Raw genomic sequence first — 20,118 nt, 5'->3', positions numbered from 1 at the left:
ACATCCTAGGAGGTTGCATCATTTCATTATCTATCACTGCAGTCAGACATCCCCACTATCAGCCTGGTTTCCTCAAGCTCATGCTTTTGCCTAGCACTGCTTGAGGACTTCTGCCATTTGCCCAGGATTTCCAAGCCTGCACAGCTCAGACAGTGCTGCAGGGCAGCCCTCAGCTCAGGCTGCTGTGTGCCTGAAGAACTCGGACATATCAACTGAGAGAGCACACAGACAGTCTGCTGCTTTTGAGAAATGTTGTATTAACTGGGCATGGCTCCACTCAGGACTGGCATTGCCAGGAAGCTGTCAGGGAGCCATGCAGCACACACAGTCAGCCCCGTGTTGCCAGGAAGTACCACTGTTCCCGCACAGCCACGTGTGCTGCAGAGCCAGCACTGCCCAATGGCACTGCGTTGACGATGCAACATGGTACCCACTGCATACTCAGTTGTGTTCAGAAATCCCAGACAGAGTATGAAAGTCCTCCTGAAACTGCCTGCAAGCCCAAGGGGCACTCCCATTTACACCAGGAAACAGCACGATTGCTTATGTTTCCTAACAAATACACTTATGGCTTATCTTAATTCACCTGTATTCAGCAGCAAAGATATGAATACCGGTATGTGCAGTCACGACTCAATCATTATTGTCTTCATTGTGCTATCATGGGGACAGTAAACCACTGTATTTACCAAACAATCATTGCAGAGCGATTGTAAGTTACGCTCAATCCCACACTGAATCACACACAATTCATTACTCCCCAATGAAGCCACAGGGAAGCGCTTCCTATCACTATCAGCAAAGCTGTACCAGACCGTTTCTGTATCACAGAGCCCATAGATGATAATCAGCAAAAAACGGACATCTGTTTGAAAATACTTCAGACTGCCAGGATGACTGAGTAGTCCTCATGTAAGACACAGATGCTGGCACCTAGCCTTCATCGAATCTCTTGCTTCTCTGAGCTGTTTTAACATGCAATGTTATGCTTGCTTACAGACCAGCCCACAGCACCAAGTAGATAGCTCATTTTTAACACTCACCTGAAATAATAGAGAGCCACTGAACAGTCAGTGTGCTTGCAGGCCTTATTCACAAGCCTCTCCACAAAAGCATGCAAATCTTCTCGCAGGGCACCCACTCTCTTGCAGTACTGCTTAGCTCTGCACAGTGAGTTCCTGAAAGAGCATTGAAAACAAAGCCATTACCTACAGAAAGAGCTCTGGGAAACAGATGGCTATGAACCCTTATCACTGGGCTCAGGGCGACACATAAACAAAAATGGTGCTGGCTGTGGGCAGCAAAAGAGGCAGTCATTACTGTGGCAAGAAGGGTGAGGAAACTTACTACTTTTTGCCCTCAAGCACCTATTTATGCATCAGCCAACTTTCCTCAAGAGCTCCCACAATGGGAACTAGCTGCCTTAAACCCTTTTTCTACAGACTGTTTCTCAACAGCATGTAGAGAGCAGTGCTAAGGACATCAGTGAGTGGTGTACAGAAGACACATCATGTCACACATCATGCATTATGTCTGTGTCTAGCTTGTATCATGCCTCACTTCTGGCCATGAACAGAGAAAATTTGCACTCTGCCTGTCCCAATAATAACTTGTTGGGAGTTTCATTCCAGCCACAGCAGCAACTCTGTAAACCCAAGGCGCTGTTGCATGCCCTGACTCGGACGTCAGAGGCCTGTGGAGATGTTCAGTTACATGGCACCATGCCTGCAATACCAAAGTTTGTTCTTAAGGTTTTCACCTGCAAATCGGTTTGTCACTTGAAGTTCCTTAGACTAGAAAACCCAGATCCAATTTTTTTTCTGCAGCTTATGACTAAGCGTTCTGTTTGTGTGTGGTACTGGTAATCTAATTCCACACAATCTATAAGCATAGCAATTGTCTTCAATCTTAGAAAGACCAACTTCTGTGATTCAACCAGCACTGCTAATGTCTGTCAAAAGCCGTTGCCTATTATCTGGAGGACTAAGGACACTTACCTGAAGATATTGGCTGTTTTCCGGAGGAAGTCAACCTCCTGCTTGCCAGAGTCTGAGATCATGCATTGTTCAATGACGTGAAGCAGGGGCTCAATGATGTCAAACACCAAGGGGTTCTCTGATTGCTTACTCAGGAACGCTTCAATCAGATCCAGCACCTGCAAACCGAAGTACTGACGTGAGAACTAATGCAGACAGGGAAACATGATGGACCTACCCAGAGCAGCTCCTTCAGACTGGAGTGTGCTACAGAGCAGCTGGAGAGGGCTGGAGAAAACTATTTACAGCTGAGATCTGTACACCTCCTGCTATCATTTGTACTGCTAGGGCATGAGAAACAGAAAATTAAAAATTTGAAACTGAAGATTAAAGGCTTTCTATTGACTTCAGCCTATTTTGTGCAGTGACGCTATGTAGAAACAGCAGTTATGAGAATCACTCTACCTGGCCAGACCTGCAGTTACTACACCTCGGCAGAGATCTCTGTTAGCACCAGAGATGTGCCCTCGCACCTGTAAGCCCCTCTTGACTTCCAGACAGTGCATCAGCATAAAATCAGCCTCTTAGAGCACAGCATCAGAATGCCAATGCCGTAAAGCCAATGGCTCACTACACCGCTCAGCGTTCACCTTGGCTAATCTGACACCAATTTCTATACGTGAGTGGCTGGCGCTGTCCCTGGATGCCCGAATATCCTGGACAGTCCACGCTGACACCAGGTGGCCTGAAGTGAGTATTACAGTCACAAATAACTAGGGGGTGTGTCACAGTTTTACTGAAAAGTAAAATTACTGAAAAGAAAATCAGTTCTGTTCTACCTCAAACCAGGACAGGGTGTTAATCATAACCCTCCTAATTTTACTAGCATAACAAGCCCAAAAAAAGCTTACACTGCAAAATTACCAGCGGGATTTTATGCATATCAAGCTTGTTCAGTTTACAAAAACTGACAGGCACCTACCTTTGGGTAGGTGTGGGGAAGGATCTCATAAATTGAAGCATTTCAGATCAGTAAATGGAAACCACGGTTCACTTTTTGAAAGCACAGTCCTGCTTTTTGTTTTGAAGTAGGCCTGTGAGGCCCTGGGCACTGACCACCACTTCACTGTGCCAGGTACTGTACAAAACCAGAATAATCCAGACTCAACTTCCAGGAGCTTGTGACATACACGAACGTCCAAGCTCTTCAGTGTTAAGTAGCTCATGGCATGCAGTAGGCTACAACTAACATGCTAGTAAGCCAGAGGTCTTCACACCAAATGCTTATCTCCCACCTTAATCTTGAAATCCCTCCGCAGGATCGCCTCCTTCCGTATCCTGTCTTTCTCATCCTTCTTTGCCTGGATTCGTTTCTGCTGCTCTGCAAAAAGGGCTGAGATGTTCTTGTCAAGAGCCATCATAGCCTCATCATCCAGCTCTTCATCACTCTCATCTCCTCCCTTTTGTTTTTAGAATGCAAAAACAACATGTCATCTCATGTACTTCAAAGAGACAGTTGGGAAGAAAAACACAGCCAAGACCAGACTCACAGTAGGGATGTGGCAACCTCTAGATCCAGAATAAGAACATGGGGAGGGAAAACAGCTGCTCAGACCCATGAGAAATCTAGCTCTTATTTCCTATCAGGTAATCCTGGCTGCACATTACTAACACGTAGAGATAGAGGATCAGGAGAGGGAAGAGGCAGAGGTTTTGACACCCACTCCCTCTGGGCTGCTGCTCCTTCAGTAAAAAGGTAAATACGTTGCTATGTCTGTAGCCTTTACAAGAATCATTAAGCCACACTCCAACGCTGCTATGGTAAATCTCCAGAGTGGCCTACAGAGATCACACTCCTCCACACAGGCCAGCAAATACAGGCACCACATAACAGTATCTTAGTGCTTTAGTTCACATCAATCTCATTTATTACAGGCAGGAATACAAGCTGTATCAGGCTAGACTGGACAAGCTAAAGCACTCAAGACACATTAACAATAAATAAAAGAATAAGGGATTTATTCCCACAGCTTGCTTTGAAGATCCTGACCTCCTGCTTCAAATGCCCTACAAAGATGACTGCCAGGGTTATCACTGCATGGGCTCAGACCCATGGGTATTAGATAATCTTTCACTACCCCAAACCTCCTGGTATCTGTATCAAGGTAGGCAGTGAAAACGTACCAATGCATTCCCTGCTTGGAGAACATTCATCAGCTGACTACGAAAATCATCATCAACTTCTTCATTCTTTTCTTCGTCTCCACTGTCATTCTCTTCCTCAGAGTCATCTTCATCTGAGGAGTCCTCACTTCCTTCCTTGTCCTGAGGAAGAAAAATTCATCTCCTGACCCCGCTGTTCTTCAAGCCCTACTCAATTCTCAGGTGTTTAGAAATAAAAACTCAAGCCTCCCCTCACCCCACTGCTTCCAGACCTCAGATTCAGGTAAATACACCTCAGATAATGAGATACCAGATCTTCACAAAAGCTAAAGGCAGAACATAATACAGACTTCTCTGTCATATTAAATAAGTATCAAAAAGAAGCTTCCAAGGAACATCTGAAGTAACAGCCCCAATCTGACTCTCCTTTCTGCTAATGCTTGTAACGCTTTGTGACTCAAATCTCTACAGTTCTTAAAACCCAAGATCTTGAATTCAGATGGCTGTGCATCACAGCAACAATTCAGTCTGTGGCTGCAGAGGCCTGTGTTAATTTCAGAATGCAGTCATTTGCTTTCAGGAAGTCATCTATTCAAACAGCCATACCTACAACAGTGTTTTCTTCAAGGCCAAGAGACTAATAAACATGCACTTCCAACAAGCCATTTGTATGCTGCACTTTTAAAATAAATCTTAATAGACATTTTACTCAACAGAGAAATGCAATTCCATCTATTACCACAGATCAGGAGAAACATTATTTTTAAACAGTGAAGGTTTGAAGAGTATTTGTCACTGGCAATGGCATATCAATTACCATGTCATGTGCAGATTTGATCTTTTTGTTTGATTCTTCCATCACAACAACAGCACTTTCTTCATTTTGCTCCTGGTACGGGTCGAGAACCTGAAAAAAGTGGGACTTGTTTTTTCAGCATTTTGTTTTGGATGTATTTCTTGTGTACAACAGACAGGAATTTCGGCACAGTAAGCCAGCTGAATAATGAAACAGTACGTAAGGGCATTCCACTTTCTGGCTTATAATATCATGTTTGTTAATATGCTAAGTTCTGTCTATAAGAAACAGAAGAGGTGGAGAGAAGAGACTGGTGACATCACACATTTTGATTTGTTACAAAGGAAGTATTAGATTCATCATATACAGTACCTGACAGCCCATCTTTGCAACCCACTTATTACTCTCTCAGAAGATACCACCTTACTCAGTGGTACGACCAATTCGGATTTTCAGTGTCGCTTATTTTTAGCGCCTCTATGCTTAGCCTTTCTAGGAAAAAGAAGTTGTTACCATTTATACTCACGTATAAAATCTACCAGCTATATAAACTGACCCAGAAATTTCATCAGCCTAAAACTACCAAAGAATACAGCTTCAAGTCAGCAGATCTCAGGTTCCCATAAAAAAACCCAAACAAATAATAAAAATAACTAACTAAATAAATAAAAAACAAAAACCACCTCTCTGTAAGATACATTTAAAATTCAGTAGCACACATTGCCAGACACTTTCTAAATCAAGGAGGCTTTTATTTAACCACAAAATAGAGACATGCTTGTATATCTGTTAAGGACCAGACAGGCAAACAGCACAATGCCCTGCTAGTTACTTACATCCAAGATCAGCTGCAAGCCCCGCTTTGTCAGATTAGGGCATATCCGTAAAAACACGCTCCTGGAAATCCGACGTATGAGTAGGCTGGGCTGGGCAAGGAGGGAAAGAATGATTTCCACCATCACCTCAACCCATCCTGGCTCTGCATTGTCTGCACAGGAACAAACAATGACAAGAAGAGGTAAAAACACTGCACTAGCACATAAATAACAGACTGCACAAAAATTCACCAAGGAAAAGATAATAGCCCTTCTACCTGACTATTAGAAGTACTCATTTGGCAACACAGACCAGAAATAATCGATTGTGAAGCTGAAGATTGTAGCTGTATTGAAAGGCTACTAACCATAGTGAGAAACATGCCTGAAACCGTCTTTAGGCCACTGCAAAGCCTCACCAGATAACAAAACCTACTATTCATTAAATCATTACCCAGACTAGCAGTTCTGCAAATCATGCAACACCTACTTGGCCACATTAAAACAATCAGCAGCTAGTCAGCAAAAGTATATACATTTTATAGTGTTTTCAATGAAATCAGGAGTCACAGCAGCCCATGAAAAGTACTGACATTTGAAACTGGTCCATTAGTGCAAAAGTCTGTGAATCTTGATCTACATACAACCAAGCCACCACAGAATTACAGCTTTATTTTCACAGCACCCTCAAATTCACACAGATATTTAAAGAGAACAAGACCGTAGTTAGAGAGGAAGTCAAAAGACCAAGCTAGGTTCTTTCCTGGTTGAGTTACAACCTAGCTCCGCAGGCCCTAAACGAGGACAAGCCTAAATCAGCGAACAGGCTGTACCTACACACAGGACACATTTAGTTTGCCCTGAACTTGAGCTCTGAAAGTAGCAAGTTTCAGGCTTGCCAGCTATTAGGAGAGCCCACAGCTTTGCCTTGGCAGATAGATACCACCACTTCAGGCAAGCTCTTGGCCAGCACAGAACAAGGACTCAAAGAGAGTGAACTCCCTTGGACACTGCTCATATGAACAATGGCCAGCTCTGAAGCCCACCTACCCTCTAACAGGCACACAGACAGGAACACAACCCACTGAGGATGCGGAGAGAGAGCTGGAGCAAGAGACAAGACATTTAGAAAGACAAGGAAAGAGAATGAAGGAGAAGGGATTCTCCTGGGGATAAGTGCATCAAGCCAGAACCGATGCAGTCAGAATGCTTCACTGAACTGCCATCTTCTGTCTTTTGACAGACCGTTAAAAATTCCACTCCAGTTCTTTCTGCAGGAAGGACTCACCAGCCTTTTTCTTCTTAGGTTCTTTGCTGAATGCCCTCTCTGTGCAGTTCAGAAGGTCACTCAGAACATCCATTGTTTCAGATGGATCCTGTTTGACCACAAGCAGACAGTAAACACCCTCTCTGAATTCCCCACTACCAACAACAACAGACAGAATATACCCCAAATCTAAGTACCTCTCTAAATAGGTACAGATATTAACATCAGCTACTACAACCCCTTTGCAGAAGGAAATATGAATCTAAGTAAAAATCGCTCCGCTCAACAGCAAATCAAAGGCAAAAACAATGCTCAGGCCAAGCTTTGCCCTTGCGAGTTGTCTATGGTCAGTGTAAGAATGACAGTTTATTAGCTGCCAATTGCCCATTTCTAGCAGCCAGAGGCTGTGAAAGGTTAAATCTCTGAACACAAAGAAACTCTCCAGCTCAGTGTTCAGAAAGCCCAGCTATCAGCCCATTTTACGTCACTCAAATATGCTTCAGAGGTCTTACCTTGAAAAGATGAATGGCCATTAAAAGCAGAAGTTGCTGGAAAGCAACGACTTTGGCACTATCTGATTTATTTTCCTTCTTCTGCAGATTCTTCACAGACTGAAGTGTTCTGAAGAAAGAAACCCTTCTGAGTCTTTCACAATTACAGCAGCAAATCCTCTCTTATGATCAGACTAAAAACATGACCAAATCTGTAATACTATTTTCTGTACTTAACATTTAATTTCTTGAACTTGGGCATACATATAGTATACCATCTTAACCCAACAATAGTTATCTCACCTTGTGTGGCTTATAAAAACCTCTGCACTTGGGCATGGGCAAGATTCCTAATACTACAGACAAGGCACAGATCTTTATGGGAAATCAAGCTCAGAAAAGAGCACCAGAAAAGAGTCACTGAGAAATTAGTGTGGGCATTATTAGGGGAAAAGATCAGCAGAGTTAAAATCATGTTCGTGAGAGGGATTATGAGCAAAAACAGAAAAGGACACAGCCACCCACACATACCTAACACACAGAAGGAACAGAAAGAAAGGAACGAGGTAATGAGAGAAAGGCATCTTGAAATCCAGGTGCAGGATACTCAAAGGGAATAAATGGAACTGCCACCTCTGTGAAATGGCTCTGCTACAGCAGCCGGAACAACAGCAGGAGGATAAGAGAACACAATTTCTCTTTTACTGGCCAAATCTCACCTCTCCCAGGCATCCCTCTGTTCCTTGGTGAAAGGCTTCACAGCTTTGACATGCACACTGGAAAGCAGCTCGTTGGCATACTCAACAAGGAGATAGATCCACAGCTTCCCATCTGCAGTCACACCATGGATGTGCTTTTCCCTCAAGGCTGCAGCCTTCGCTGTATCCCCCAAAACAGTCAAGGTGTTTAAAGTATTAAGCATCCTGCAAAGAAAAACAGCCAGCACGTTACCGTCAGAGGAACCAGACAACCTCCTCACACTGTCCAAAATAACACCCACCAGTAGAGTGCTCTCATCCCAGAGCTCTGGTCACTCATTGCAACCCAGACTCACAGGGCCTAAGTTTCAACCCATGCTTGTATCCAAGCACAGTAATGTATAGCTCATTGTCTTGGTGTCCCCAAGCATACCTGGTGCCCCCAAGGACACGGACTACTATTCTCAGTTGTTTCCCATTCTGTGTCCCACCATGTCCTCTGCCTTCCCTCTATTGAGGCTCGAGCACCAGCTTCAGCAGTCACCTAAAAGCATCTTTCCACCTCCCTTACTACAGGGAGGACTGCAGAGCCATCAGCAGCTCACATGCAGAGCGGACAGAAAGCCAACAGCAACCCTCACAACCCCACCACCTCTCTCTTGGGTCTTTCCACTTCTAGCTTGCAACAGAGGCAATGGAAACCTTATGAGAAAAAGCAGTCTGAGCTCAACTCCACACCTACCTGATCATCATAAATATACTCAGCACTTTTGCCATGTAAAATTATGTTTTTATTGTACAAAACAAGGATCTTTTGGAAATCCATCTAGGATCTCCTTAAAAAAAGCCATTCCCTACTCCTGGAGTCAAACAAATGCTACAATAGAAGCTCACAATCCCAAACCTCTTGCTCTGCCCTTTGTAGGCTGATCTTATCCTCAGGATAAAAGAGAAATTTCCAAGCTTAGGGCGTGCAAGGAAAATCCTTACCCAAAGAGGTAGTTTTCTGCCACTGAATGAAACTGTTCATCTAGAGGCTTTGCTGGAAGGACATTTGCCTCATGTATTTGCGCAGTCTTTTTCTTAGCCTCAAAGAAAGCATGGAAGAAGCAAAACCTAGAATGGATGGAAACAAGGACAAAATTAAGAGCCAGCTCGGTCATATCAAAGCAAAAACAATCCATGTGTGCAAACCAAACAGCGCCAGATATTGACCACATTTTTATTCAAGGACCTCTATGCACTAAAAAAAGAAATCACTATTTATAAGATGACCCTTTTCTCAAGGCACACAGGGTGAAGAAGACAGAAGGATGCTAAGGATTTCACAAAAGTGAAATGCCAATACTTGACGCCAACACATAATATTGTATTGTATACAATACAATACTCAGACTGTCAGATGTGGGTCATATTCGGGTCATATTCTCCAAGACTTTTAAACTCACAGATAAATACTTATTAAGATCCGATGCAAAGATTACAAGTAATATTGTCCTGGTTTGAGGTAAAACAGAACCAATTTTCTGATTTGTAATTTTACTTTTTAGCTGGGCCTCTTCTAACTGACTGAAGTCTGAAATTAACAGCATATTGTTCAGAAACTGTTCACTCTCAGAGTGATAAGACCTGATTATACCAAGGTATGCACAGAGGCTCTTGCTTATACTTATTGCTATAACAACCAAGGTCAGCTAACTTCGTTGTTTTGCCCTGTTAGAGGGTCAGAAGCGGAGAAGCGTAGAGGGGTCACACCTGCAGGGAGGAGCAGACAGGACAGGTGACCTCAAACTGACCAACAGTGTATTCCATCCCATCTGCATCACGCTCAGTATAAAAGCTGAGGGATCAAAGGGGCAACGCTGCTCTGGCTCGCTCTTTCTTCAATGGCAAACGTCTGAGGAGGGCCCTGTCTGTTCGTCTGCCTTTGATCCCAATCTGATCACTCCTGACTCTAGTTCCAGAATTCAGCTCCTGTCCTGTCGCTGACTCCAGTCTGGGACTTTCCCCTGTGTCTGCTGCTGATGCGATCATCATCCTGGGAGCTGGATACGGTTTTGTATATATTGTATACTTTTTTTCCTTTAATTTTTATTATTCTATTATTATTTACTATTCTCTTATTTATTATTATTTTCATTAAAGTAGTTTAGTTCTTTTTCTAAACTCGTAAATCTCCTTATCTCTTCCTCTCCTTTCTGAGGGGGAGGGGACATCTGTTGTTTTGATTGGCCAATCCAGCCAAAACCACGACAAGTATCCTCCAGCAGTCTAGGTAAACAGGAACCTAAAATTTACTAAAAACAAATGGAACTAAGGTGATTTTAAGTGCCTGAACTACTTATGACAGGAGTTGGTCCAAATTTGCAGATGGTATTTTGAAAACAGAACCTAGTCTCCTAAATGATTTATGTTATGGAATATTTCCACTACTTAATTTGCCTAGTGTCACAGGGACAGCTTACTTTGAATACTGATATAGAGCTAAACAGAATTATTCCAGCCACATGTGGCATTAAGTCTTTAAATCATCCTCACCTGGAAACATCCATCACAAGGTGCTCTTCTTTTTCCACTGGACTTTCAATGATACTACAAAGTCGGAGCATGATCCATTTTCTTAATCGAACAATCTTATGGTGTGCTCTTTCGATAAGGAAGAGGACACAATCAGTAGTTTGAACACTATCTCGAAATAAACACAAACCACGCAATCCACTACAGCAAGAGGTGACTTTCAGATATTTAGAGGCTTCACACTAATGGTGACAAAGTTATTTAGTAAGAAAGCAACAGGCACATAATAGAAGAGATAATTTCCCCAAGGTCGCTTTTTACTATGCAAAAGACAGTCTATTTACCCCATTGAGGTACTGCAGTTTAGCAAAAAGCACTTCAAGAATTGCAGTAGTCGGTAGAGTAACAGCCTACATCTTCCTTGGAAGAGGCCTCCACAAGTAACTTGGTACCCACAGCACCAAGCTGTAGCTCTTCAGCCAGCAGCAGTGCCAAAGAGGATGGAACTTTCTCTTGGGAAGTTTTTCGAGCTAGAAATTGCTACAAATGCCTCGCAAGGATATATGTATTTACAGGCTACTCTTGAGACATGGAAGTGAGTGATTTGCTCTGGGCCAAGGAGATGACAGCACTCAGGCCAGTTTAATAGTCAGATAAAAGGGATGCAAAATTCCTACAAAGACCTGAGAGTCTGTATTAAAAAAGGAAGCCACTGGAGATTTCTGCCAAAGGAGCTGTCAGGGCTAGAAAGACAAGAGAAAAGGCTTTGGTCATCCAGTCTGCTTTGGTCAGGCTGGCTGGTTCTCACCACATTTCCTCCTATTTGCAGAATTTAATTCTGTCCCAGCAAGAGAGTCAGATGCTGGGGCTAAACCTTCTGGGACAGAAAAAACAGAATAGATGACAATTGTCAACTCATGGCAAAAGAACCAGCTAACGTTGGCCATCCAAACCAGACTTCACACAGGCAGCAACTCTAACCACAAAACAGAAAGAGAAGAGGAAGGTGTATGATCTATACACTCACATGTTTACGTTTTCCTGGTTCTGCTTTTGCCAGTTACTTGAGAAGTCTAAACAACAGTCCAAGTCTGGCCTGAGGAACATGTCTTTGAGCCAGTCAACGTATTTTTGCAATGCCACTGGCTGAAGGTGTTTGACTACCCTGGAAGAGCCAGAAAACACTGGACTGCCCTGGTTGGTGAGAGTAGAGAAGCCGATTATCACTGCCAGCTGCCTCTCCGGGTCATCACAGCTGTTCAGAAATTCATCTATATACGTTTCCATCTCTGGAGCAAACTTAGATCGCTTTGGAAGCTGAAAAACATGGCCAAACAAGCAGGTTAGGAATCTCACACTGAGTGTCGGTGTCTTTATAAGTACAAATCACTTTACAGATTTGACTGCAATAAGTAAATTAGAGTCATGTGCCTGAACATTTGTCATAAGGCATACAGCAGGTCATCAAATTCACCTCAGGGTCTTCCTCATATAGGAGCAACTACTGTAAGGAACCACAGAAACCTATCATGTACCAGCTTCAACCCTTTAATTTGGACCTTCACAAACAGTCAAGCTTCAGCAGGCTGGACCACATGCTGGCCAGTGCAGCTAAGCTCCTAGGCTGATCAGCTCTTATTTTGAATAAAAGCCCAGGATGTTTCTCACATCATCTGCCTTAGACTTTCCCTCGATTTGGAAACTCCCCCACATCAATTCCGGTCTCAGTTCCCTGGAGCCTGCTGACCTACAGTGGGTAGAACAAATCCCACCTCCTCTCCCTGGTGTCTCAGAAGTGTTGAGGCATTCTGAAAGGTGGGGGAGTTGACACGTTTAACCTAAAAACTATATCCTGAAGTGTTGTTGTTTTCTCCTATCCTCAGTCCTGCCACTGATCCACGAGCCATCCACCAGGACATGTCCCATCTCACCATACATTCAGTTTCCTTATGTTCTTTCATAGCCCTCAGTATTCAATCCTACTCTTTTGTTATGGAAAAAAACAAAAGCATAACTGAAGAAATCTCAAAGAGGGCAAGCTGTGGCTTCATTCCAAAAATGCACTGCAACTTTCGTAAATTAATAAAACAACTTGTTTGCTACAGTGTCATGATCCCAGTGACCTGGTAGGAGCAGAAACAGTAATGAAAGTCTAGGGAAAACTGTTCTTTTAAATAAAGGGGCTATAAATTCCTAATTAACTACAAATCCATCCAATTATAACATAAATATCCATACCCCTGCACGAAATCTCACACAAAACACAACTTAGCAAGTTTCTGCTTCTGCTGTTGGAGAACTCAATACTTGTGCATCAGTATGAAAGCTGGAAGAAAAACTCCAGGAGAGATTGCTGTAATTAGGCTAATAACTCACAACACGGGTTTCAACAATCATCTCTCAAAAAAAGCAAATCAAGTACTTTGGCTCCCCTGTTGAAAAAAGTGGATTCAGGAAAATAACTGTCAGTAAATATCAGACTCAAGCTTTGTCTAGTTCCATCTCCAACAACAACTGGAACCCCATAAGATAGTACAAGATAACAGTGTTTGCTTTCCAAAACAAATAACTGGTGTCAAGGAAGAAAACAAACCCACAGAAACAACACCAACAAATTAAAACTAAGATTTTCTCTACTTCCTCATCATCAACAATATTAGGGGTTTCTCTTTCCATTTAGTCAATCATTGTCTTCAGTGGATTTGTACGTTTCAGACAGGAATTAAATTAACAAATTTTTTGATGTACATGGAAGAACACAGCCTAATTCACTGTGGAACAAGCATAAAAAACAAGAAACAGGAAAACAACTAAGTCAGTGGATAAACATAGAGAAAGTTGGTCCATACAGGGAGGCACCACAATAAGCATTATTTTCAGAGCAAACACGCGCATCTATTGCTGCTTTGATACCAGATCAGAAAGACTGCAAAGTCCTATTCCTCCCAAGAGAAAGCAATGATTTTTGGGCCCACATGAGGAGGCTTAGGATTATGTTACCACAAAAAGCCAAGCCAAAGCCTATTTTTATCAGTATTCCCCTTTTATTCTTCTTCCCTTTATTGCAGGGCTGTGTTGTTTGCTGGCTTCCCAGGAGGAAAGGAGAAAGAGGCGTTCCAAAATCCAATTCCCAAATAAAATTTGTGCTTAAACCTCAGATGTGATTATTGAAACAAGCACCAACATAGAGAAAGGCATGAGTTGTCCCTTTTTGCCTCTGCCTTCAAATGTTCATGCAACACCCAGCACAATGACAGACAAAAAGGACTTTCTGGACACACAAAATCAAAAGCACTGTTAATGAATGACATATCACACTGTCAATATGCTGAGGGCTGCCCTTCCTCTGCTTCCCCCATCGTTAGAACTTTCTCAGCAACATCAATGAAAGCAAGTAGGTCAGTGCTGAACAGTTTCAAAACTCTTAAAAAGTCTGAACGAAAAACAGGCAAACAGGCAAACTGCAACCAGTAGTATAACCTTAGAGTCCAAGGTCTAAAATTACATAAACTTCTTTATAGAAGACAATGTGAAACTAGAAAGCAGGGCAGAGAGGACTTCTGCTCAGGATGGGGTCTTTAGCCCTGAGCACGCGTACTTTCAGAAGACCTACCTGTCTTGTTACCACGTGTTCTCCATAGTGTTGCATCACCTTCCCTTTGAGAACTATCTGTAGCTGATCCAGAGACAACAAGGGGAGAGCACTTCCCAGCAACCGGTAGCACATATAACTGTGTGGAAACAAAGAAGATTCCCTCAGGTAGAGGCACAGCAGTAAAGCCACACACAAGGGTAAGAGACAGAGAAGAAGCGGTGGGGCAGGCCACATGGAGCATGCAGGAAGGCAGAAGTCAAAAACTCATGGATCCTGTCTTCAAAAATCCTACTGCCTAAAGCATTTCTTCTGACTGGTATAGCTGCTGAGATCTCTCCCTGTAGCAGGTCCTCCGCTGTCTAGAAAAAGATGAGTCCTCACCAGCAGTTCCTTCCTTGATCCATCTTCTGGATCTCTTCTCCCCACATATTTATTTCCACGCTCCTAATACAAACTTAGTTTTGACTAAGCAAATTTACTTAGTTTTGACAGCAACTTGCTGTCAAATTTGATCAGAATTGCCCTATGGGCTCAGGAGTTATTAGATGGACAGCACCAGCCTCGTTTCTGCAGGAAATCAGGCTAAAAAAGCAACACTGTTGAGCATACAAAGGGTATTTTCAGACATACCCAAGCCAAGTAAAACAAGACTTAAACTGCTCAGACTTTGAAAATGGTCTCCTTTCACTGTTAGACTCATGTAATATATTAAGGAAATGTTTTGTAGGTGCACCTCTACAACTTTTAAACTCTTGATCTAAGAAAGATTTAAACCTGGCCACAGACTGCCTTGCTATAGCCCAAATTAAATTATGCTCCCACAAAACGCTCACAGATTTGTATTCCAGATTTTGCAGCATTTTTACACAGCATGAGTCTCAACAGACAACTTGAATAATCCTACTAGGACACAGTATTAGACTTGAAAAAGGAGCTGAAATAGTTCTTGGTATGATGTCAGCCACAGCCATATCCTACTTAAAAACACAGACCATGTCAGAATCCAAACACATCCAGGCATTTTAATTCAGTCCATCCCACAAAGCACAAGTCCAGCAGTGTTAGACACGGATTTCAGAACTAGGGTTTGTTCACACAGGAGCTGGCCTCTTAAATCACACAGACAAAGTCCAATGACTCTCCCTCTCAACCACTTAGAAAGGGACAGTAGAGCTCCTCTGACAAGTCTTGCAGGAGCAATCTATAGATTTAAGACACCTCTGTGCCCAATGAGGCGCATCACCTTTATGTGCCGTCCTAGTTAAATTTCACCCAATTTGTTATATGTCACAATTCTAAGAGAAATCTTACTAACTCCTAGATTTAGGCTCCCTGTAGTTTCTCATGAACATCTAAATAACCAAAAGCAAGTGTTCTGACATTCTTTGTGAGAAACCATATGCCATTCTACCACCGGGCAGCAGCAGAAAGAGTGGAGTAAGAAACAGAAGGATAATATGGAAAACAACAAACAATGCGTCTTAAAACAAACCTCACAGGTCCTGATTTCTCCTTCAACAGCCCATCCTCTACACCTTCTTTCCAGAACAGTTCAAAGGCATCTTCCTTCAGTGAAACTTGTAGCAAATCAAATGCTACGTTGGGCAATTTCTTGTCCTCCTTCTCAGACTTGGCAACGCTTTGCAGAAGCTCTACTAGTCTAGAAGAAGAAAGAAAATAATGCGAGAAATCTGGCCTGGAAGGGGACTGCTGAAGGCCATATTCATCCTGCTGAAGGACAAAGAACATTTCCTGAGCACTGGAAATGAGAGTGCTATAATTTAGGAACCTGCACAACAGTTAGCGCCTAACCCTTAAAAGCACCTGGAGTGGCAAATACAGGGAGGTATGAGAATGAAAGCCACATTTCTCTCACTGCTAGCCAAGAGACCGAGAATGTTGCATTTAATGCTCCTTATTTAAGAACTTACCTGGGAATATTTTCCTCATTTACAACAGTAGATGAGCCAAAGAGCTTCTTGAGGTTTTGAGGCTTCAGAACACCAGGGAATTTCCGTATGCCCACAAGCAAAAGGTGCAGGTTATCTGGAGATGTGAAGGCTGATGCGAGGTCACTTTGCAAGATGCCAAACAGAACCTCCTCAAACACAGTCTCAGGAACCTAGACAGGAATGAAGGCGAGAGCATATGAGAAACATCTGAGGGCATCTGACTAACTTGCTGTGTAGTATATTAAAATACCTGCATTGTAGGGCATTTTACTAAAAGCTTGCATTGTTCTAGAAACTTTAGAAATAGTCTTTATGGTGAAACAACCAAAAATAAATAATGGATGTGTCCAGTACTGCCATACAGTCCCCAGGTGCTTAGCCATGTGCAGTAGGACAATATGTTGTCATCAGATAGCAATTCTGGTCAACTGATTCCAGCTGCAATTGTTCTCTTGCTGTCCGACTGCTCCTGTCTGTAAAGCCGTTCAGCCCAGGGAGGAGGATACACTCTTGTATTAGCTTTTAATTATATTTCCCAAAAATAAGTTACTTGTTTCAATAGGACTTGCTGGTAAACAACTGTGTTCAATGGTTTTAGAGAAAACTGGATCCCATGTTTTCATCAATAAAATAAGAAATGCACAAAACCTGCTTTAATTTATATTTTCTAAAGACTGGCTTCAAAATACATTTAAACCTAACATCAAGGCTAAATGACCCATGTAAAAACATTATTAAATTTTGATTTAACACTGACTACAAACAATATCCACAAAAAATAAGGAAAGTGTAAATGAACTCTCTGCTTTTACTACATACTCAGAGTTCCTTTACTCCATGTCTCTACATCCTTTCACTCCCAACAGCCCAAAGTTCAACCTTAGGCCCAGGTTTGAAGCCTGAAAAAAAGTTTTGCTGTCCAGAGTTTTCAGCATACTTCTATTCAAAAGAACACAGCACCTAATGTACCACCCAAGCAAGTCAACTGGGAAAAAACAGGCTATGGGGTTGTCCATAACGAACTCAAACTAAGCTAAACCAGAGCATCCTTCCCCGAATAAGAGCATCTGTCCACAGATAAAACAGAAAACGGCTCCCACAGTTTAAACTCACTCTTCCACACACACACCCTTTTAACTACAAACAAACTAAAGAAAAAGCAGTCCCCAAAGCAAAGTCCTCCCTCCTCCCAACCACCACATGCTGTGGCTATACCTCAGAGATGATGTCAATAACAGTTTTGCGAGGGAGATCTCTGAGGTATGTTTGGTGATGTGCCAGCTGCTGGAGAAGCTGGATGCTCTCCAGCAAAGCTTTCCGGTCCTAGAAAGGAAAGATAAGCCCAAAACAGAGGAAAAACATCAAAGATTAAACTGAAGGCTCAGGTAATAATCCACTCTTGAGACCATTAGGTCTACTTGTAATAAGAAATCTACACAATTTCTTCATGATAGGCCACTCAACTTTCCCCAAAACAGTGTTTTCTGGCCGTGTATGACAAGAGATCCTTTCCTTCTGGGAAAGGTAGGAACCTCCTGTACTACCTGACACAGTTCGTACGTTCTAATCAGGAAAGGAACAAATGTTTAAAAAGCACAAAAAGCCTATGGATAATGCAAAAGAAATGAACCGAACTTGATGCTTCAAGGGCTATCTCATCCACTGGCCAATGACCCAGCCTTTCTCTCTAGATCCTCTCTCCACTTCAGATAGCCCTAGAACCAGCACTGACAAACAACATTAACAACGGTAATGTTACCTTAACAAGCCGTCCAGATTGAAACAGAGCCATAACTCCAAAAAAGTTTCCAAAAGCAGCATTTTCCACAAGTTTCTGAGAAGGAAAAAAAAAAAAGGGTTAAAAATCCACCTCACCGAGCAGTTAGATTTCACATTCCGCTATAGCTCTGATCAGTGGAACAAGACTGCTGGAAGATCTAGCGTTGAACACCATGACATAAGAAGATAACACACAGAAAAACAAGCCCCTGCACTATGTATAAGAACTATCCTAGACTATCTTTCTATCACACAGATGAATCCCAGCTGAAACAGGGCCAGATGACAATGTCATCAACTTCCAGTTTTTACAAACATTTCCATTATTTCATTATGGTCGTTTGCCTTAGCAAGAAGCACAAAACTATAGTATCTGGGCACCAAGCTTTCAAAGAAGAGAGAATGGTAAATTTAAACTAGCTGTTGGCCAATGCTGCTATGAGCTGACTCACCTTTTTCACCTTTTCCGGATTGTGTTTTTCTTTTATCTGTTCCAGGACAGTGCACAATGGAATTTCCTCAAAAGCTTGTAAAACCTGAGGAGATGGATGGAATAGCTCAGTTTGCAGTTCTTCCTTTTTATGAAGTTTTATCAAGTTCAGCTGAAATAGAGCTGCACACTTGTTCAGCATAGCAGCAGATGTGCTGCTTTATTAGGCCAGAATTGAAACAACTAGATCAGTAGATGTGTCAGAATAGGAACTAGCGTAGACATAAATATACCTGCTGGTATTCCTTTTTTTTTTTCCCCTATACATGACTTATCAGGATTATTAATGAGAACATTTTGCTGCAACTGCAAGACCCTGTAACAGAAGCAACGCAACTCTTGATCATGAGCAAGGCCTGATCTAAACAGGAAGAATACAGGCTCATCTGCATCATCAACTTCCGAGGTGAGATCAGGTCAGACCCCACTGGTGATCCCAACTGCTGAGACTCTGCTATGTTACAGACTCGAACTACAGGGAGATAAAAAAACCTACCTTTGAAATGTGTATTAAAGGGTTGCCTTTTCTGATCTCCCACATAAACAGCCCAACACCAAGAGCAAGTCAATTTTAAGTTACAATAGTTCTAAATGCAGTATATTTGAAAAGGTGGTCAAAGTTTGGAAATTAAGGATGGTTCTTGAGGCAGGAGGGAATTCTGTAGCATAAGCATGATATTGGTATAGCTTATACCTTTGTAAGTGCTTCTAAAAGATACTAGCACCATTTAAAACTGCAGTTTTCCTATGCTTGCTGCATGAGCCTTCTCTGCCACCTGCACGCAGAAGATGCCACATGGGAGCCCTCCAGCCTCCTTACAAGCAGCAAAGCAGACCTCAGGAACTGACCGGGGTGGGTGAGGGGATGGAGAGCGCTCTGCTCTGGGAAATACTCACCTGCGCCAAGGCCAAGCTGAAGCCTGGGCGGGCAGCCTTGCGGGTGGCTCCCAGTCCTTCCACCAGACGCTTGAGGGTGTACTTCAACTCATCGTCCTGAAAAACAGACCCCCAGCTCCGGCGGTGCCCATTGCTCCTCCGAACCCCGCGGGGTTGCCGGGCTCCCCCCGCGGCAAGCCCGGCTGGCGCCCCACCATGCCCCCGCCCGAACCCGCAGCCCCTCCGGCCGCCCGGACCCATCCCCAGTCCCGACCCCCGCCTCACCTTCCTGCCCTCACGCAGGTGCCGCAGGAGGTTCTCGGTGGCCGCTAGCCGCACCTCCTGCTCCGGCCTGGCGATGTCCCAGAAGAAGTCGAGGAAGACGCGGCCCTGCCGCAGTACCCCGCGGGGGTCGGACACCACACCGCTGCCCGGGCCCTCCCGCTCCGCCATGCCGCCGCACGTGGTGCCGCCGCCGCCCGGCCCGCCTCTTCCGGGGCAGCGGGGCGCAGCCGGGGATGGGCCTGTCAGCCCCCGCGGGCCGCAGCCTCCCCCGGCCCCTCAGCCCCGCGAGTTCTCCTCAGCGCCATGGGCCTGTCAGCCCCGCGATTTCTCCTCAGCCCCATGGCTCCTCCTCAGCCCCGTGCTCCCCTCAGGGACGCGGCTTCTTCTCAGCGCCGCGGGCTTGTCAGCCCCGCAGGGC

General features: G+C 43.6%; 1 protein-coding gene across 1 annotated transcript in view; it reads right to left on the bottom strand.

Moving 5' to 3' along the window:
• MYBBP1A (MYB binding protein 1a) overlaps positions 1–20,014 on the bottom strand; it is a 61,665-nt gene extending 41,651 nt beyond the window's left edge. The window contains exons 1-20 of the mRNA XM_074594777.1: positions 19,701–20,014; positions 19,437–19,532; positions 18,502–18,585; positions 18,030–18,104; positions 17,486–17,593; positions 16,250–16,440; positions 15,811–15,978; positions 14,337–14,454; positions 11,751–12,040; positions 10,745–10,852; positions 9,197–9,322; positions 8,228–8,431; positions 7,530–7,638; positions 7,039–7,126; positions 5,772–5,923; positions 4,957–5,046; positions 4,161–4,301; positions 3,272–3,436; positions 1,998–2,155; positions 1,044–1,178 (exon numbers count right to left, since the gene is read on the bottom strand). Of these exons, the coding sequence (XP_074450878.1) occupies positions 1,044–1,178; positions 1,998–2,155; positions 3,272–3,436; positions 4,161–4,301; positions 4,957–5,046; positions 5,772–5,923; positions 7,039–7,126; positions 7,530–7,638; positions 8,228–8,431; positions 9,197–9,322; positions 10,745–10,852; positions 11,751–12,040; positions 14,337–14,454; positions 15,811–15,978; positions 16,250–16,440; positions 17,486–17,593; positions 18,030–18,104; positions 18,502–18,585; positions 19,437–19,532; positions 19,701–19,868 (2,774 nt within the window). The 5' untranslated portion in view covers positions 19,869–20,014. The remainder of the gene's footprint in view (positions 1–1,043; positions 1,179–1,997; positions 2,156–3,271; positions 3,437–4,160; positions 4,302–4,956; positions 5,047–5,771; positions 5,924–7,038; positions 7,127–7,529; positions 7,639–8,227; positions 8,432–9,196; positions 9,323–10,744; positions 10,853–11,750; positions 12,041–14,336; positions 14,455–15,810; positions 15,979–16,249; positions 16,441–17,485; positions 17,594–18,029; positions 18,105–18,501; positions 18,586–19,436; positions 19,533–19,700) is intronic.
• Between the last annotated feature and the right edge of the window lie 104 nt (positions 20,015–20,118).

Source organism: Larus michahellis, chromosome 7, assembly GCF_964199755.1.
Source record: "Larus michahellis chromosome 7, bLarMic1.1, whole genome shotgun sequence".
Lineage (NCBI taxonomy): Eukaryota > Metazoa > Chordata > Aves > Charadriiformes > Laridae > Larus > Larus michahellis.
The sequence above is the reverse complement of the archived record's forward strand: the minus strand, read 5'-3'. Positions and strand labels throughout refer to the sequence as shown.